Source organism: Equus caballus, chromosome 16 (assembly GCF_041296265.1).
Source record: "Equus caballus isolate H_3958 breed thoroughbred chromosome 16, TB-T2T, whole genome shotgun sequence".
In the NCBI taxonomy this organism is placed as follows: domain Eukaryota; kingdom Metazoa; phylum Chordata; class Mammalia; order Perissodactyla; family Equidae; genus Equus; species Equus caballus.
In genome coordinates this window covers 33488877-33506204 of record NC_091699.1, presented here as the reverse complement: position 1 = coordinate 33506204, position 17328 = coordinate 33488877, and the positions used below count along the sequence as shown (strand labels likewise).

General features: G+C 37.9%; 1 protein-coding gene across 1 annotated transcript in view; it reads right to left on the bottom strand.

Moving 5' to 3' along the window:
• Nucleotides 1–17328, bottom strand: part of SUCLG2 (succinate-CoA ligase GDP-forming subunit beta) — a 260077-nt gene that overhangs the window by 116427 nt on the left and 126322 nt on the right. The window contains exons 3-6 of the mRNA XM_023620105.2: nucleotides 11669–11768; nucleotides 10673–10763; nucleotides 5274–5426; nucleotides 3661–3750 (exon numbers count right to left, since the gene is read on the bottom strand). Of these exons, the coding sequence (XP_023475873.1) occupies nucleotides 3661–3750; nucleotides 5274–5426; nucleotides 10673–10763; nucleotides 11669–11768 (434 nt within the window). The remainder of the gene's footprint in view (nucleotides 1–3660; nucleotides 3751–5273; nucleotides 5427–10672; nucleotides 10764–11668; nucleotides 11769–17328) is intronic.

Below are 17328 nucleotides of genomic sequence, written 5' to 3'. Positions count from 1 at the left end.
AAGATGTGGTATTTATACACGATGGACTACTACTCAGCCATAAGAAATGACGAAATCCAGGCATTTGTGACAACATGGATGGACCTTGAGGGTATTATGCTGAGTGAAATAAGTCAGAGGGAGAAAGTCAAATACCATATGATCTCACTCATAAGTAGAAGATAAAAATGACCAAAAAAAAGAAAACACATAGCATTGGTGATTGGACTGGTGGTTACCATTGGGGAATGGGGGGAGGGCAAAAGGGGTGATTAGGGTCACATGTGAGTGGATGCACTATAATTAGTGTTCAGGTGGTGAACATGATGTAATGTATACAGAATTCGAAATATGATGTACCTCTGAAAAAAATAAAAATTAAAAAAGAAAAAGTTAAAATGCCTAAAATAAAAAACCCCTGGGGCCATATGCAAGAAACCCTGATAAATTTACAAATATTTTCAAAAATGTTTTAACAGGTTAAACAATTCTGAAATACTTTTCTTCATTAGTTCCAGGAACTAATATCATCAACATTCATAATTGGTTCTTAAAGCCAGCCAGAGGTCCGCAGCACTCCCAGAAGTGTTAGTGAGCCCGTATTAACTTGGCCCATCAGATCTTTTCATCAGCTTAAATCCCAGAGGTACATGTTGACAATAAATGCTGCCTATGTTTTCAGAAATCAATAGTATAGACAATAATTCAGACACACTAGAGAAGCTTGTGAATTTTTAGCCATATTCAGTATCCCCGTGGCTTTAGTCTTTTCAACCAATTCTTGCTAAAATGGATTTTCATCAGGGACACCTACCTGACAGGTTTTACGCAAGGTGATATTTATTTTTGTTAAATCTAATATTAATACATCACATTTTAGAGATAACAGGCATGAGTCAGAGGAATGATCTTAATAAATTTGCAAAATAATCATTTTATATGTTGTTCATCCATGAGTGAATTACCTCCAAATGCCTAAACCATACCCTAGATGAAAATTAAGTAACTTTTCAGAGTCACATTGACTCTAAGGGACCCCTAAGATACCATTTCTTTATCAAAGCATCAGCAATTGATAATCTTCATGATCACTTAAATGTTTTCTCTTCTCAGGTGCCACCTCCATTGGCTTTCTGGAACATTTCACCAATCCCCATGGCTTGAGGAAGCATCATAAAGCAGAGACGCCCAAATCTACAACTCCAGTGCAGTTTTTCCTGAGCTCCTGTGCCATATATTCCACTTTCTACTGCACAAAGATAACCGGAGTCCCTAGATGAACAAATTCCAACACGCCTACACCTGAGCTCGCCCCCTCTCCCCACGCTGTCCTTTGCATTCCCTCTTCCTCTCTTCACTGCCAGGAGGCTGCCTCCACTGCTCTGGGAATCCCTGAAGAACAATGGCTACCACTCATTGTCTCTCCGCCCCAGGATCCAGCAGAGTGAGCAGCACCCAGTCAGTGCTCACTCCAACACTGCTGAGCAAACGAAGAGTGAAAGCCTTTCAGTAGTCAGCAATGAAAGAATGACAAAAATAAATTTAAAAGTTTCTTTCCTTTCTCAATACATTAAATTAAAAATAGAATGACACTATTGCTACTAGTGATCCCTGAGGATCTACACATTCATCTTTCTTCCACAGGTAACTCATTTAAAACCTAGAGTGTTTAGGGCTCTGGGAAAACATGATTCAGCCATTCAACAGCTATAAATAACTCAATTCTCTCTTATAATATGTGGTGGGGAGGAAACTGTCTTATGATGCATGTAATACTATGATTGCCTTCTCTAGAACTCTCTGTCATATGCACCTCCTGAGCTTTCAAACCATGTGGTCAGTAGATTTTTCCCAATCCAGTTTATTCTCCTGCTGCTCACAGCTACCTATTGCTGACTCCCTAGGAATCTCTTCAAAGTGGACACCCCAGCTGTGTTGTTCCACTTATTCACGCATGTGACAGATGTTTCTTGGGTACCCGACATATCTGCCAAGCACTTTGCTGGCAACACAGCAGTGAGGAAGATGGACAAAGGCCCTGCTATGCTGCAGACGAGGATCCAACAAAGGTGACCACAAATGACTAAGAGGATACAGATGTGCAAAGGGATAGGGAGGACGTAAACGGGGTTACTGAGCATGTTCTGGAGCTAACTGTACAACAGTGTAGCTAGAACACAGTGACAATGTGGGAGAGTGGCTGTTGGTGACCACCACTGCTACACAAGAAGCCCTTTAATAAATGTCAAATGGATAGCTAATATAGTTAGTGGCCTCATTCTCAGGAGGGGTAACCAACCAGGGGTAACCAGCCCTTACTCAGGAATCATCTGTGTCTTCCTTTCACAGACCACTACCCTGGCATCTCTATGCCAGTCTCAGAAAGGACAATGAGTTCCTCTAACTGTTCAAGAATCCTGCCTCTTTCTATCTCCTACTGAGGGTCAGTCCCAGATGACCCTGACCCCTCTAATCTCCTGAATCTTTAGATTTTTAAGGGAGCTTTTCCTTCTATCTTCAAATAAGTGCATCCTCTCTTAATTCAAACAGATATATATTTTTAAAATTCTTATTCTGCTTTACTCTTCTATGACTTCCTTATTGTTAGCCTTAAACTTCCAGAGATAGAATCAGTCAAAAAAATAAGTAAAGGCAGAAAGAAAGGAGTTCAAAATCTCCTGTTTTATTGGAGGAATGCTACCTAACTAAAGTAAAGGAAATACTCTGTACCATCCTGGAGCCTTAGGGGAACACACACACATGCACACACACAGGATGTACGATTATTAAGGTGGCTTCTCTTAGTAATGGAGGAAGAAAAAAACAGCCAGCAAGTTCTGATTTAGCTGTGGGACAAGGAAGCCTGCCTATACAGACATACAATCAAGCTCCATGGGCCGGACCGAGGACAGTGCAGCACTGTGATGCTCAAGACAGACACTCTCCCTTAATAGCTTGGAGGATAATTTTTCTATCTTTGAAGTCAAGGGATATAATTACTAATTTGGCATATTTTAAGCTGTTTTCAGTAAAATATCACCTTAATGTTATTAATTAATATTCATCTCAAATGCTCATTAGCTATGAAAGAATAGCAATTAGGTAAGTAATGTGTATTATTAATAACAATAATAACTGACCTTTCCAGAATACTGAATAAGCACTTTCATACATTAGCGTACTCACTCCTCACAATAACCCTCTCAGTTAGGATTTCATCATCCCCATTTTACAGATGATGAAACTGATGTTCAGATGTGCTGAGTCACACATGTGCTGGGTAACAGTACAGGATTCAAACTCAGGTCCGCCTGACTCTACAGCCCGTGCTCCTAATCACAGTGCTGCCTCTTATAATTCATGGGCTGGAGCTGCAATGCCACAGAAGAAAATAAGGAGACTAACATACATAACAAAATGCATTTGTCTATGTGTGACACACACTTTCACAAACATTGATATATATATACACATATATATATACATAAACACATGTCATAAACATCCGCTTTTGGAACACCAGGAAAAAATTTTCCTTCATCATACACAGCTGGAGGAAAAAGATACAAAACAATAAATAATCCTGTTTCCTGTTAATCACAAACATTAGAGGCAATTAAGCAGGTTTCCAAATGATTTCTGAAACAGGTCAGACACAATGGTCTCCAATCACTCAGGTACCTGGTTTTTCAAAGGCCCAAGGAAGCCTAGATTTTCTGCCATCCGCTGAGCTTGGCTGTCCTTTATTCCTTCAATAATGTCAATTTGCTCCTAGTAAAAATGAATCAAATAAGCAAAATTCAGACAGTCAAATGTGAAGATTTACAACCTCAAAAGAAAATGCTTAGTATTTATTTGCAAATGAGTAATTAAAGCGTGGCACCTTTCCAGAGATCTCTGAGCACGGCATACCGCAGCTGCCTATAGGGTATGTTTTAATTAGCAGACCATCTATAAAACAGCCTTTCCAAAAACTATATAATTCTTCACGGTGGCATGCTGACAAGACAATCAGATGCCAGGTTTCACTTTTAATTACTATACAGATGGCACTGACGAATATTTAGTCAGTTAATTTTTATGACATCTTTTGGAAGGGTTCCAAAGTAAGGTTTTCCTGCCTAATATTGCTGTTAAGTTTAGAGCTTGTCATACATAGGTTAAATATCACCTTATGATTTAAACACTCTATTGATATAATTATTAATAATACCTTATCTCTACAAAGTGCCATTCTCCCCAACTCCTGAGTGCTGTTCATACACTTTATTTCATATATTCTCTTCACAAGTGGAATAGCTTGTTTTAAATCAAGTTAATTTTGCAAATGGCTAGGTATTATTGGTAAGCCAGCATGTAAAGTCTCAATTTAACTTCCAAGGCAGTTAACTGAAACATGTAACATTAGTGAAAATATTTTAAAACTAATCAACAAAGCGCCAGTACCTTATCCAAACAAAGCGGTTCAAGAAATAAAATTCCCACTTTTTGAATCACTTTCTAAAAGAAATCATGAATATTTCTGCCAGAAATTTTTAATGTGACTTTTTTGACACTAAGAATCCAGAATCAAAAACTGGACTTAAAGTTCTAACAACCTTGGCTTTTTCTTCTTATAGCCGAGGAAGGTTGAGAAGCACTTTATCCACATCTCCTCATTTAATCCTCACAATTCTGCAGGGTGGATATTACCCCCTTTTCATTTCACTGATTCAAAAAATGAAGCTTAAAGGCATTGAGAAACTTGCTGGCGAGTTAAGATGACCTCTGACCTCTTTGACTAGAAACTAATCCTAATATCAATTAAAGGACAAGATTTAAAGGATTGAAGCAACCAGAGAGAAGGTGGACCTTAGAAGGATTCTATTTTACATCAATACTATAGAGAGACATCCAGGTAGTCTCTCGTTCACATCTGGTCTCCTAGGAGAGCATTGCTGGATTAGACACACTGTTAAATGGGGCAGAGTTAACCAAGAGGAAATGGAAATATCACAATCCTGTCCCATTGCTTACTACTAGGGGCTGGTAGGATAGAAAGGAATGAGGAAGGAGGAAAAGGCAGGAAGGAGCAAAGAAGGAAGGGAGGGGAAGAGAAAAAGACCTCGAATAGTGAATACCTTGATTCTACCCAGCTTTCAACTGGATGCCCAGGAAGAGAAAAGACTGCACATTTTCTGCCTTAAATCCCAAAAACACATGTATTGCTACCAGTCTCAGACCCCACATTAAATCTTTAACAGCTTGTACAACAACAATCAGTGAACAAAGTACAGCCATGAATCTAAACATACCTTAAAAATAAGTTCTGGATTTGTAGCTGCTACCTCTTCAATGTCAACGCCCCCTTGGGGGCTGCCCACCAGTACGGGGCCATTGGAGGCCCGGTCCATCAGAATTGCCAAGTAGGTTTCTCTGGAAATGTCCAAAGCTTCAGCAACCATCACCTACCACATTAGTGGGAAAGTCAAATTAATTCAGCATCGAACTGAGTTCTACTTGGAAATCTATAAAAACTTGCTACACAAATCAAATGGCTTCATTTTCAGGCTCTTTAAACCCAGGAGCTAGCTTCTAGAGATTTGAGAGTTCTGCTCTCATGGCGCACAATGCCCATTTTCACCTCCTTAATTGATCCTGTTAACTTGTTCAAGTGACAGGTATTTGGTTTGCCTCAAGGAACCTTCCTACTTTAATCTTTTTTTTTCTTCCTTGAGAAACCCTGACACTTAAGAAAAACTCCAGGGAAGCAGCTGTTATTTTAATTTGAGACATTAACAGTACATATATATTACTACACTGATTTTTTCTCAGATTGCACTGGTGGGAAACCAAGTTTGATTGCCAAAGAAGGATTCTTTTTACAGTACGTCTGATGCTTCATATGTTTGTATACTTCTGTCTCTTGGATCACTGTATCTTTATTTCAATTTATGCTTTCTTTTAAATTACAAACATAACATTTCCTTGTTCAAAAATAATGCAAACAATAGCAAAGGAAGATAAACGAGAGAGTGAAAGCAGCCCCCCGCTGCACAAACAAACCTCCTGGGCTCCAGGAGTCAGGATGCTCTTGAGCCCATATGGAACATTTGTCATAATCAGAAAAAGTCACCCTGTCCTCGGGGAGGATGCAGTCACACGCCAGGACCATAAACGGGCAAGAGACAAGTGGGATGGAAGGGGTTCATTCCCCACTCACTGCCTCAGCCAGGTGTCCTTTTGCTCTGCACAGACTCAGAAAGAGCATGTGGCAGCCCTCCCACAAAAAACCACTGGTAATTACTTTTATCTTTTTTTCTATCCATCTGCAAGCATTACAGTCATGGAATCATCCTGCACACGGAAGCATATTATACATACTCAAAAGCCTTTCTTTCTTTCTTTCTTGTTTTTAATCTTAACACTACAACTTGGACATCTTTCCAAGGTCCTCTCTCTGCACTGTGACTATACAGTACTTATATGTCAAGATTTATTTAACCACATCCCTACTAACAGACATTTATATAATTTTTCTAAAATGCTACTTTGGTGATTATTTTTGCACATATCTTTGCTCGCTGTTTTAGTTTCCCTGTAGATAAGGTACTTACAAGTAAAATGGCTAGGTTTTAGACTCTTCATATTTAAAATCTGATAAATACTATAAAATTGCCCTAGAGAGGCTGTATCAACTTATACTCCCAATAAAAATGGTAAAAGATGTCTTGTATAAATTGTAAAAGAAAAAGAGAACATTCATAAACACTCAGTACTAGAAGTGGAAATAACAAAAACACTTACACTGCTTTTCCTAAAAGTAGTTCAGTAATACGTTTCACAAAAAGTTACAGATTCAACAGCATTCGATTTTAGCTACCCAGATGCCACAAAAACCTAAGTTTTAAGTCACAGGAAATGATAAATATATGATGATCTAAAAAGCTATCATGTAATGAATATAGAACTCCTTTTCAAATCTTTATGGAGTTTATCACCAGTTAAAAATAAAATACCTTATAATACCATTGATTCTTTCATCATAAATGGTAGTTCATGATTAGTAAAGAAATATTTCTTGGCACACAGTGTTGGGATTATCACAGAAACATTCTGATTTCAAGTTCACTTTCTAATACAGAGCTAGACTCGTGTATAAGATTTAATGACTTTCAGTAGTTATTCTTAGAAGCAACACAACATTGTAACTTTTTCGGATAAGTGTCATTCAAGAGTCCTATTCTTAATCTTCTAAACTGTTGACAGATGTGCTCTGCATTCCATCAAATTTCTGTTTGTAAAGACCAGCTGCTGTCTCAAACAGCTCCTGCTTGGTAGAAACTCTTTAAGAAAACATCCCCAGGAAAATGATGGTTGTCAATAGATAATTCAAGAAATTTTATATAAAAGCCAATTTTTTAACATTATTACATATGACCCAGGATGTCAGAATATTACAGGAACTATTACAGAGAGAATCTAAATGGACTCCATGAACACTCATGCCATGAAGAGCTCAGTTAGCTACATTTCACAAAAGCTTCATCTTGTGACTGACACAAACAATATCGTCAACACACCCTTTGGTGGAGTCCTCCAGCATGGAAAGCTTTTTAACTTACTTTACCCTATTTGACCACTGAACATATTTTTGTTTGTTTCTTTGCTTTCAATATTGTGCTACTCAAATTACGGGCTGTGGGTGAGTACCAGTGCACAAACTATTTGTAACAGGACTGTGATTAGATAAGAATAAAGGTAAACTGAGTTTTGGAACTTAACTCATTGCAGAGCAGTAACCATTACTGACAGTGAATCATGGAGCACATGAGGAGTAGTACTGTTTCACGTCCCCTACTACTATCCTAAGGAACATACTCAAACACACTGGCACAGATTGAGAAAAAAATATCCCATGTGTACAGATGTATTATATAGCTTCTCAAACAAATTTAGAAACCCAAAATTTCCATAATCTGGGGACTTCTTTTTTTTAATCGATTTATAACATTGCATAAATTTCAGGTGTACATCATTGTATTTTACCTTCCATATAGAATACATGTGTTCCCCACCAAAAGTCTAGCTTTTATCCACCACTGTACACACGCGCCCCTTTACTCTTTTCACCCTCCCTCCAACCCATTCCCCTCTGGTAACCATCAATCTATTCTCCTTATCTATGTGTTTGTTTCTTTACCTTCCACATTTGAGTGAAATCTTATGGTATTTGTCTTTCTCTATCTGACTTACTTCACTTAGCATAATACCCTCAAGGTCTATCCACGTTGTTGCAAATGGCAAGGTTTCATCTTTTTACAGCTGAGTAGTATTCCATTGTATACATATACCACATCTTCTCTATCCATTCATTCATCGATGGACATTTAGGTTGTTTCCAAGTCTTGGCTATTGTAAACAACGTTGCAATGAACATACGAGTGTATATATCTATTCAAATTAGTATTTTCCTGGACTTTGGATAAATACTCAGAAGTGGAATAGCTGGATCATATGGTAGTTCTATTTTTAATTTTTTGAGGAATCTCCATATTGTTTTCCATAGTGGCAACAGCAATTTACATTTCCACCAGCAGTGCACAAGGGTTTCCTTTTGTCTGTATCCTCTCCAACACTTGTTATTTCTTGTCTTTTTAATAACAGACATTTTGATGGGCATGAGGTGATATCTCACCGTAGTTTTAATTTGCATTTTCCTAATAATTAGTGATGTTGAACATCTTTTCAATCTGATTGAAAAATGGGTAGAGGATCTGAACAGACATTTTTTTCCAGAGAAGATATACAGATGGCCAACAGGCACATGAAAAGATGGGGACTTCTGATTGATGTCTAAGATCCCATAAACAAAAAATGCCCGTTCCTTAAAGTTGAATATAATGTTGTTGTTACAGAGATGTGGTAACATACATTTTACAGAGCAAAAGGACAGAAACAATATTATGTCAATTATTTCTCGGTGGTGAGAATACAAGCAACTTCTACTTTCTAATTTTTATATTTCTATACTATTGGAATTTTTTACATACGTTAATCACTTTTGCAATCAGAAAAAAAAACTACTTAAAAATAAATCACTCTAGTAGTTTCTTGGCAATGACTCAATTTACAAAAATGCACTTATCTCCCGTATTCCAGGAACCTATCTACAGACTAATTTTACGGATTATCTATATAGTGTGAATCTTCGTTGTGTATTTTCACATGCTTTTAAAAAGTATCACAAACTTTAATCTAAAAATCTATGTGTCCATATAAGACAATGAATTACTATAAAGAAAAATAGTAATCATGTGCTCTGTGGACAAATTTGAAGAAGTAACACAGGTAAAGGTTCACAACCAGATTTAAAAAGGAAATGAAAATACTGTGTGGGAAGAAGAAAAACAAATCAAAAAAACGCTTTTGAATTTTAAACAGTTTTTGCATCTACCTGAGAGGCAGCGGGAAAGGGAAATAACCATAACCTGTTTTCTTTGTTTGCTTCCGTAACATTTGGAAAGGCCCTGTGCTCTCAGAGAGAAGGAGCTGATGAGCTGCCAGTATCCCCATCTCCCACCAGCTCCGTGCCCTTTTCTGGGTCAGAATAGACCCTCCTACAGTACACTAAGCACCAGCTGGTGATTTTTTTTTCCCCATTATATCAAGAATTTTCCACGCAACTCTCTCTGAAAGTAAAAATAGAATGCACTGCCTCAGTTTCCCCAAACATGGCACACTGGTGGAGATCATCAACTGTGATGCTGTGTCAACAGAGCAGACCATTGTCTCCCCAAAATGTTGGGCCCTAATTCATTGTTACGACAGGGACTGCTAACCAACTGTGCCTCCCAGGGCTGGGGTGTGTGACCTGTGGAGATGCACAAGGCCCCATGCTCAGAAGGGTCCCACTCTTGGTCTCTTGGTTTAATGTTCTGCTGTACCTGACTTGAAACTTGAACGAGGGTCCCCACATTTAATTTTGCACGGGGTCCTGCAAATCAAGTAGCCAGTTTTGGCGTCTCCATACATGAGGAGGGTATAGCAAAGGTTAACAGATGGATAGGAGGAAGAGTTATTTCTGGCTTCAGCCCTGCCACTCACAATGTCATGACGGAAGCAGGCCACTTTGCTCTGGGCTTTATTTTCTGTGTGTGCACACACGTGCGCAAACGCACACAGCTGTGCACGCACCCTATGTACACTTGGATGCCCCAACAGACCTCACTATTACACTTACAAATTTACAATATTCAAAGCAACAACAGTGGCTCAAGATGGTAGTAATCTCAAAGTAAGGTGTAGGAACACTTAGAAAAACAACCATGACAGGTAATTGCGATACACAGGGTGAGGCTGCAGGGGAGCAGGAATGTCCCTCACTGAGTACAGGAGCTATCATACGAAGAGCTTTCCAGTTTTAAACAGACTGTTGTCTGTTCTCTGAAAGGGCAGGCTACTGCTCTGGTCATTCACCCACCCGCTTTTGCTAAATGCTGATAATAATAACAAACACTGTAACTATTATAGAACCCTCTTTATTTCTCCTCAAAGTCATACCACATTCTAAACAGATTAAATGAGGTTTAAAGAATAAAATGGCACATCGCCAGAGTGCACTGCTTCATTAGATTCTATCAAAACAGAAGTATGATTTTTTCTTTTTTTTTTTAACACATGCATGGAAAATGACCAAAAGCATTCACATTACCTTGTTAACTTTCACACCTTCTTTTGGAGTTTGTTTTGTTGCTAGATTATACCCAATCATCTGTTTAGCCAGCTGTCCCACAACTTTAGGACTAAGAGAAAAAAAGGAGAGAGAGAAAAAGAAAGGAAAATCAACGTCCACGTTGAAAACCATTTTAAAGCAGAGTCTATATTATATCCTCATGTCTATACTGCACAGGGTCCACCTCTACCCTCAAGGAATTCACGGGGCTTTCTGCTCGTCATACTATGTGCCAATGTACCAGAGGCACACTGAGAGCAAAACAGATATGAAGGAATGAGAACGACAGAGGGAGGAAGGAAGGGGAGGAAGAAAAGAAAAGCTGCTTGCTGACCTCTGCCTTCCTCCATCCCCAAATAAGTTACAGTCATAGTAAAGAGACAGTGCCAAAATAGGTAACAGATTTAGATAAGAGTTGAATGACAAAGACTAGATAGTGGGCAGTTTGGGAAGTACTGACTCATGAGAGGGAAAGGGAGGGGGTAAGGATCAAAGCAAATAATGAAAAGGTATGGGAAGGAGAGGAGAGGAAAGGGTTCAGGCCTGGGAGATACTGGAGATAAAGCTGAACAGATAGGCTCTGATAAAGGAAGGCTTGGACCATCACACGGGAGGGACAACTCACACCACTAGTGATGGGGAGCCACTGCAGGTTCTTGAACAGGGCAGTGACATTATGGAAGCAGCATTTAATTTGCAAGTGGTGTCCTTTCCAAGATTTATGGTAAACCATTGATTCTCTAGGAGAGGAGGAGTGTCAAGTTTTCACCAGTCAGTGAAGAAAAATCCCTTTATGGAAGCAGAAGGAAAACGGGCCTTGCCAGACCCCTCTACCTGTAATTTGTTTCCTCTGCTTGCTACCTCTTGCTCCTCACCCCACCCCAACCCTCTTTTTCAGTGCTCCTTTCAATCACCAGCAAGATCTTCCATATGTGCTTGGCCCAAAGACAAGGGAATTAAAACTTCCAGACTTACTCTTTTGTTAGATGAACGCCTCCTTTCAAACCACTACTGAAGACACCTTTTCCTCTTCCTCCAGCTAAGATCTGTGCTTTTAAAACAATTTCTTTTGCATCTGAAAAAGAAAATCCAGTGTTGGTAGCTGATTTAAAATCCTTTCTTTTTTAAACAACAAGGAAAGTGGTAACGATATACAACTTCCAAAGGTGGTAAAAGCTCTCTCAGACCAACTTTGAAAACGAAGGCAATAAAGAACTTCAAAAAACATCAATGTGCCTAAACACAAAGTCTGTTTATGGAGGATGTTCAAATATTTCCTACCAGTTTAATCTAATACTCTACCATCCCAAGGGTAAGCAAGGCATGTGTTCCCTTGCTCTTTGGAGTGTCAGAAGATGCTAAATAAATCCAAGCCAGAGGTACTAATTTTACTGTTAATGACACTCCCGTGTGGCAGAAGCACCAATCTGCCAGTCAGAGAAGCTAACTACCTGTCAGCCATCTGAGATGTCAAACGGAAGACTGGGTTACACGGGGGAAAGGTTTAAAGACAAGATGCAAATAGAGTATTTAATTTAATAACCGTATTCTTGGAAACCAACTGTTTTCTGAGTTGTTCTTCTCTATTTTGATAGGGTTGGATAAGGGGGGAGGAAATTGATTAAAACTAAAAGCAAGGGATATTTTTTAGACGTTGGCAGGGAAACACAACATCGTAGGAGAAAGTGGTTGTGGAATCTTCATTTCTCAACACACTCAAGGAAAGAGTGAACTGTCTGTTCATGACCTTTGAGACTAGAGTCATAAACTCAAATATGTTTATGGGCCTGGCAGGAAAGCTGGGTGTAGGAAGCAGCCCAGTGATAGAGATGGGGCCTACTGCAAATAGGAATGCTCTGCTCCCCAACTACCAGAAAAACAAAAAAGAAACAAAGAAAAAAGGCAGCCTTCAAGTCAAATATGTTTAATAAACCAAATAGGACTCATCTTCAGGCCAAGCTGGCATTGTCTGTTTGGGATTCATTTTTGTCTAAAATCAGAAAACTAAGTCAGGCAACCTTCTAGAAGGTTCTAATTGTTTTCTGGTTCAGCATACCAGGTTTAGAATTTGCATACCCAGGTTTCAATCCAGCCTTCATCCCTCACCCAGCTGTGTGACACTGGGCAACTTACTTAATGTCTCTGAGACTCGGTTTACTCAATTGTGAAACAATGATGAGGATTGCTTTAAGAATTAAATGAGATAATATATGCAAACACTTTATCCCAAGAGCCTGAAAACTCACATCATTAATGAAAGACTATTGCCACAATCAATTAGTCCATGTATTACCTCTGTATATTATAAAGAATGAAGAGGATTATTTCCACTGGAGCAGAGATGGTAAAAAAAAAAATTGTTGGTATCTGCCACCATTCACGTAAAGTGAGAGCCTCATAAGAGTTGGCTGTTTCAGCTATTAACTGTCGTTGTTATTACTCATAGACAGGCAGGAAAAGGTTCAAATACAAGGAGCCACAGGGGCAAAGGGGAGCTACAGAAGGATTTGACACCATGACACCTCTTTGTGGAGAAGAGGAGATTGAGATGAAGGCATTGAATAAGATAGTCACTCCAGCTGATCCATTGTCTTTATTAGTTGGTCTTCCTTTCTCCCATATTTGCTTACACTCAGAAAATCAGGGTTCACCTCTTCTCAGAAGCAAACTATAGGTCTTTCTTTGCTGCCTTATGTACCTTATGACAATTGTTTCTGCCCTGGATATGAACCATTATAACGTCACTCAAATCATGTCTTATATAAACTGGTTCCCATCAAACTGAGTAGAAGGCAAGCTATGATGACTGCTCATTATCAAAAAGTCACCAGGAAAGGAACCCAGTAAAATGGATTTATTGGATATTTAGGCTACTGCAGGTAAGAACAGGAGTAAACAGGACTTTGAAGTTAAACAGACCTGAGTTAAAATCTCCCACTCCGCCTAGCACTTTCTTTGTGGAGAAGAGGAGATTGAGATTCAGAAAGATAAAAGTAGCATGCCCATCTGTAAAATGGTCATAATAAAGTAATCTAGTATTAAGATCAGGTAAAGAATAAATGATATATAGTAGGTCAAGCGCTTATCTCAATGCCCGGTGCATTAAAAAAAAAAAAAAAAGAGTCAAAATATGATAGCTATCATCATTATAGTTATTTCCAGCAATTAACTAAAAAAGTGGTATATAGGAAGGCATTTCCAATTTCTCTTTTCAAGACATCAAGTGGAAAAAACACTTTTTTGTTGCCTATTCAAGTTTTTAATCATGATTTCTTTCAGATCTTGAAAAGGATAACCAGCATTCGATTGCCATTACCATTTTTCAAATCCTTGTCATCCAGGAGAAAGATGCTTTCCTCTCCAAGCCTGCCAAGAGCAAAACTAGAAGGCCGGACAGCATATCTAATTGGGCATTGTTAATTGGCATTACACAGGCTTGATTAGATAAGCTTTAGGCACTAAATGTCAAGACACAGAAACAGCTGTGACCTCCATGAAGTGTTGTCAAACGTACGTATTACCATTTGACCACATGTCAAACTCCATGCCACCCAGCTTGTAGACCAAGCAACCACTTCGGAGACTGTACAGCCACATATCGGGGTAAATAGAAAAAGACTATATCCAATCTAGGTACATCTTCTGCAATTTATACCCTAGGCCAAAAACAACTTCATCACTATAAACATCTCTTCTGGCTAGATTTCAAGTGCTAAATCAGTAGAGAAGGTCAGTAGCCAAAAGTAAAGGAAGTTTTCTCATCTTGAAGGAAACTCACAAATAGTAATTGAATTCATGTGGTTATTTACCCAAAGTACTGAAAATTAGGTAAAGTGACCAAATCCTACTGAACAGTAACTAGTCTCTTCATTCAGCATTTACCAAGTTGATCTACACTTAATGTCACTGTTTCCATTTTATTTAAAGATCTCATTTCTCCAAAAACTCACACAAATCTCTAGATTTCTTTTTTACATTACCTCCCCATTCCCAAACATAATTACTAAGGAATATCCCATACACAAATTCAATTTTTGTCTGCATACATAAGATGATTTAATCATACTTTAAGATAACAAGCTAAAAAGAGATGGAGGGGGAAAAAAACACTGACTCTAAAAGGTCTTGTGTGGAAATAGATGGCACCTATACATTGATAGCCATATTACTGGGTTCTGAGGCGGTAAAATCCAGGTCTATATAACTCCAAATTCCTTGCTCTTAACTGCTACTCTTATATGCAGTAGCCTAAACATGCAACACATTCACTCTCTTTTGTTCCTTTTCATGTGAGTTTCTGATAACAAGCAGGGCTCACAGCTAGGTTTCTACTCAGTCTGATGAGAACCAGTTTACTATAATTTATAAATATTTAGGAGAAAAAGCACTGTAAGAGACATATTTGATAAACTTATAGCTATGTAAGACTGTCAAATACCACACCAGTTAAGAGAACGATATTTATAGTCACTTAGAAAGCCTAAAAAAACCTCACTCCATGGTCTCGTTTCACTCTATTAGCTGCATTAAAATAATGTTGTCTCTTTTCCTCTCATTTTTTTACCACAACAAGTGTCATTCTAATTACAGTAATACTGTTTTATACCAACTTTATACCAGTTTTATACCAATTCTTATAGTCCCCCAATAGTCCCATGCTGGATAATAAACATTCTTGGAAGCATTATTAAATTTAAAAGAAAAAAAATTAAATTCATTAAGGAAAGCATAACCTAAATAGGGTAAATAAGAAACGTCTTTAATTAGGCAAGCTTTATAAAACTGGTTCACTTTGCTTTTTAGAGATGACATTCTGAAAACACATTTATGCAAAATAATGTCCACAAGATGTAGTTCAGAACCATAATGCAAATGGGCCATGGTAAATGTCTGAAAATGTTAATCAAGAATATTGGTAAGTTATTTTCAACCATCCTTTTTAAACAGTTTAGTGAGGAAGCAAATATTTGCGTTATTCAACTGGATTTTACTCAGCATTGCTCTCTTCCAAAATCTAATACTTTCCTAAGTACCAAACGTGGCACTCTACACAGCAACACTGCAGTGAGCTGATCACTCTGAGGATCCTCAGCTGGGAGTCAAAAATACGGGACTGGTTGGGGGGACTAGGATTTCTATGGTTTACTATCTGGAGCAAAATTGGAACAGCCACTTTTCAGCACAGCTGTTTGGTGTAATTTCTAGTATGACAATCACCTTTCATGAGGATTGATAGAATCCTGAATTGAGAAAGTTAAAATGTATTTCAGATTCATCTACTATAGGAAGGCAAGGAGAAGGCAGTAAGTGAGGCAAGAGAAGAGCAGAAGGGTATTATGGAAAGATAAACCTTTATGAAGAACACACAGTTACAAGGTGATAAGTTAGAGGCCTAAGCGCCAATTTCCAAAAGGAAATGAGCTAACTTCTGTGTTTTCACTATGACACCACAACCTGAACATAAAATTGGAGAATTACTCATCTTCAGTCATTAATGTAATATCTCCTATAGATTGACTCCTATTTGCTCAAGTTGTAACTAGGTTGCTAGGAATAAGATAATACTGTGGTGACTCTTTCCATATGCCCAATGACATCTCTAAGACGGAAACAATTATTTCAACTTTCAACATATCTGAGATGGGCTCACCAAAGTTGGGACAGAGAATTCCAAACATACAAGACATTAGAATATGCCACTTCCCCATTGGTCACAACCCTAGACTGAATTAGGATTAGAGACACCTGGCTCTCCACCAGACTGTTAGCCATCAAAGATGCAAACTGCACATACCTAAAACAGTGATTTATAAACATAAGTAAAAGATGGAAACAAGATCATCTCTAGGACAGGGGTTTTGTGATACAAATAGAAAACTGTCCAAGAAGACATTATTTCACATTAAGAAATCCTTTAGTGATAAAGCTTTTATGTAAGTTTTATATCTTAAATATCCTATTGAACATGGTAGCCAATTAATTCCACATTATCTAAAATAATTCCTTCATTTGGATACTGTGGGAGCATGATAATGCCACTTTGAACAACTTATTGATTATAATGAAAATAATAATATTATCTTAACACAGAACATGTTCTTGTTTTCAAGGGAGTAATTTTAATTTTAGTTCCTATAAAAATTCCTAATAAATCATTTTTTCATATTGCCATACTTTTAAAAACATTATATATTTATTACTAGATTACAGGCCTCATTAAAATCTATAATGATAAATTAGCCTACTCTTCTGATCTTGTCACTGATGTTATTAATTGCTTTCACAACCATTAATACACACTCCGTGGTGATAAAATTTTTAAAGCTAGATAAAAATTACCTCCAGAGAAGCTTGATTCAGTTGTCATAACTTACTCTTTCTGTAGTTTAATACAATAAACCAATCCTAGAGTTTGCCTATTAGATTAAAAGACATACTTCTATAAGAAAGCTTAAGGATAGAACCTCCTAAAATTGATGGCAAAAATATCCACGTGACCTTATTCAAGCACCTGTAGCTAATCAAAGAATTTCTAATACTACAAGATTGCAACCACAGGACATTAAACAAATCTTCTGCAAATTAAACCACTTTAAAAATGACAATTTTTCAGGAAAAAAGTTTCTTCCAAAGAA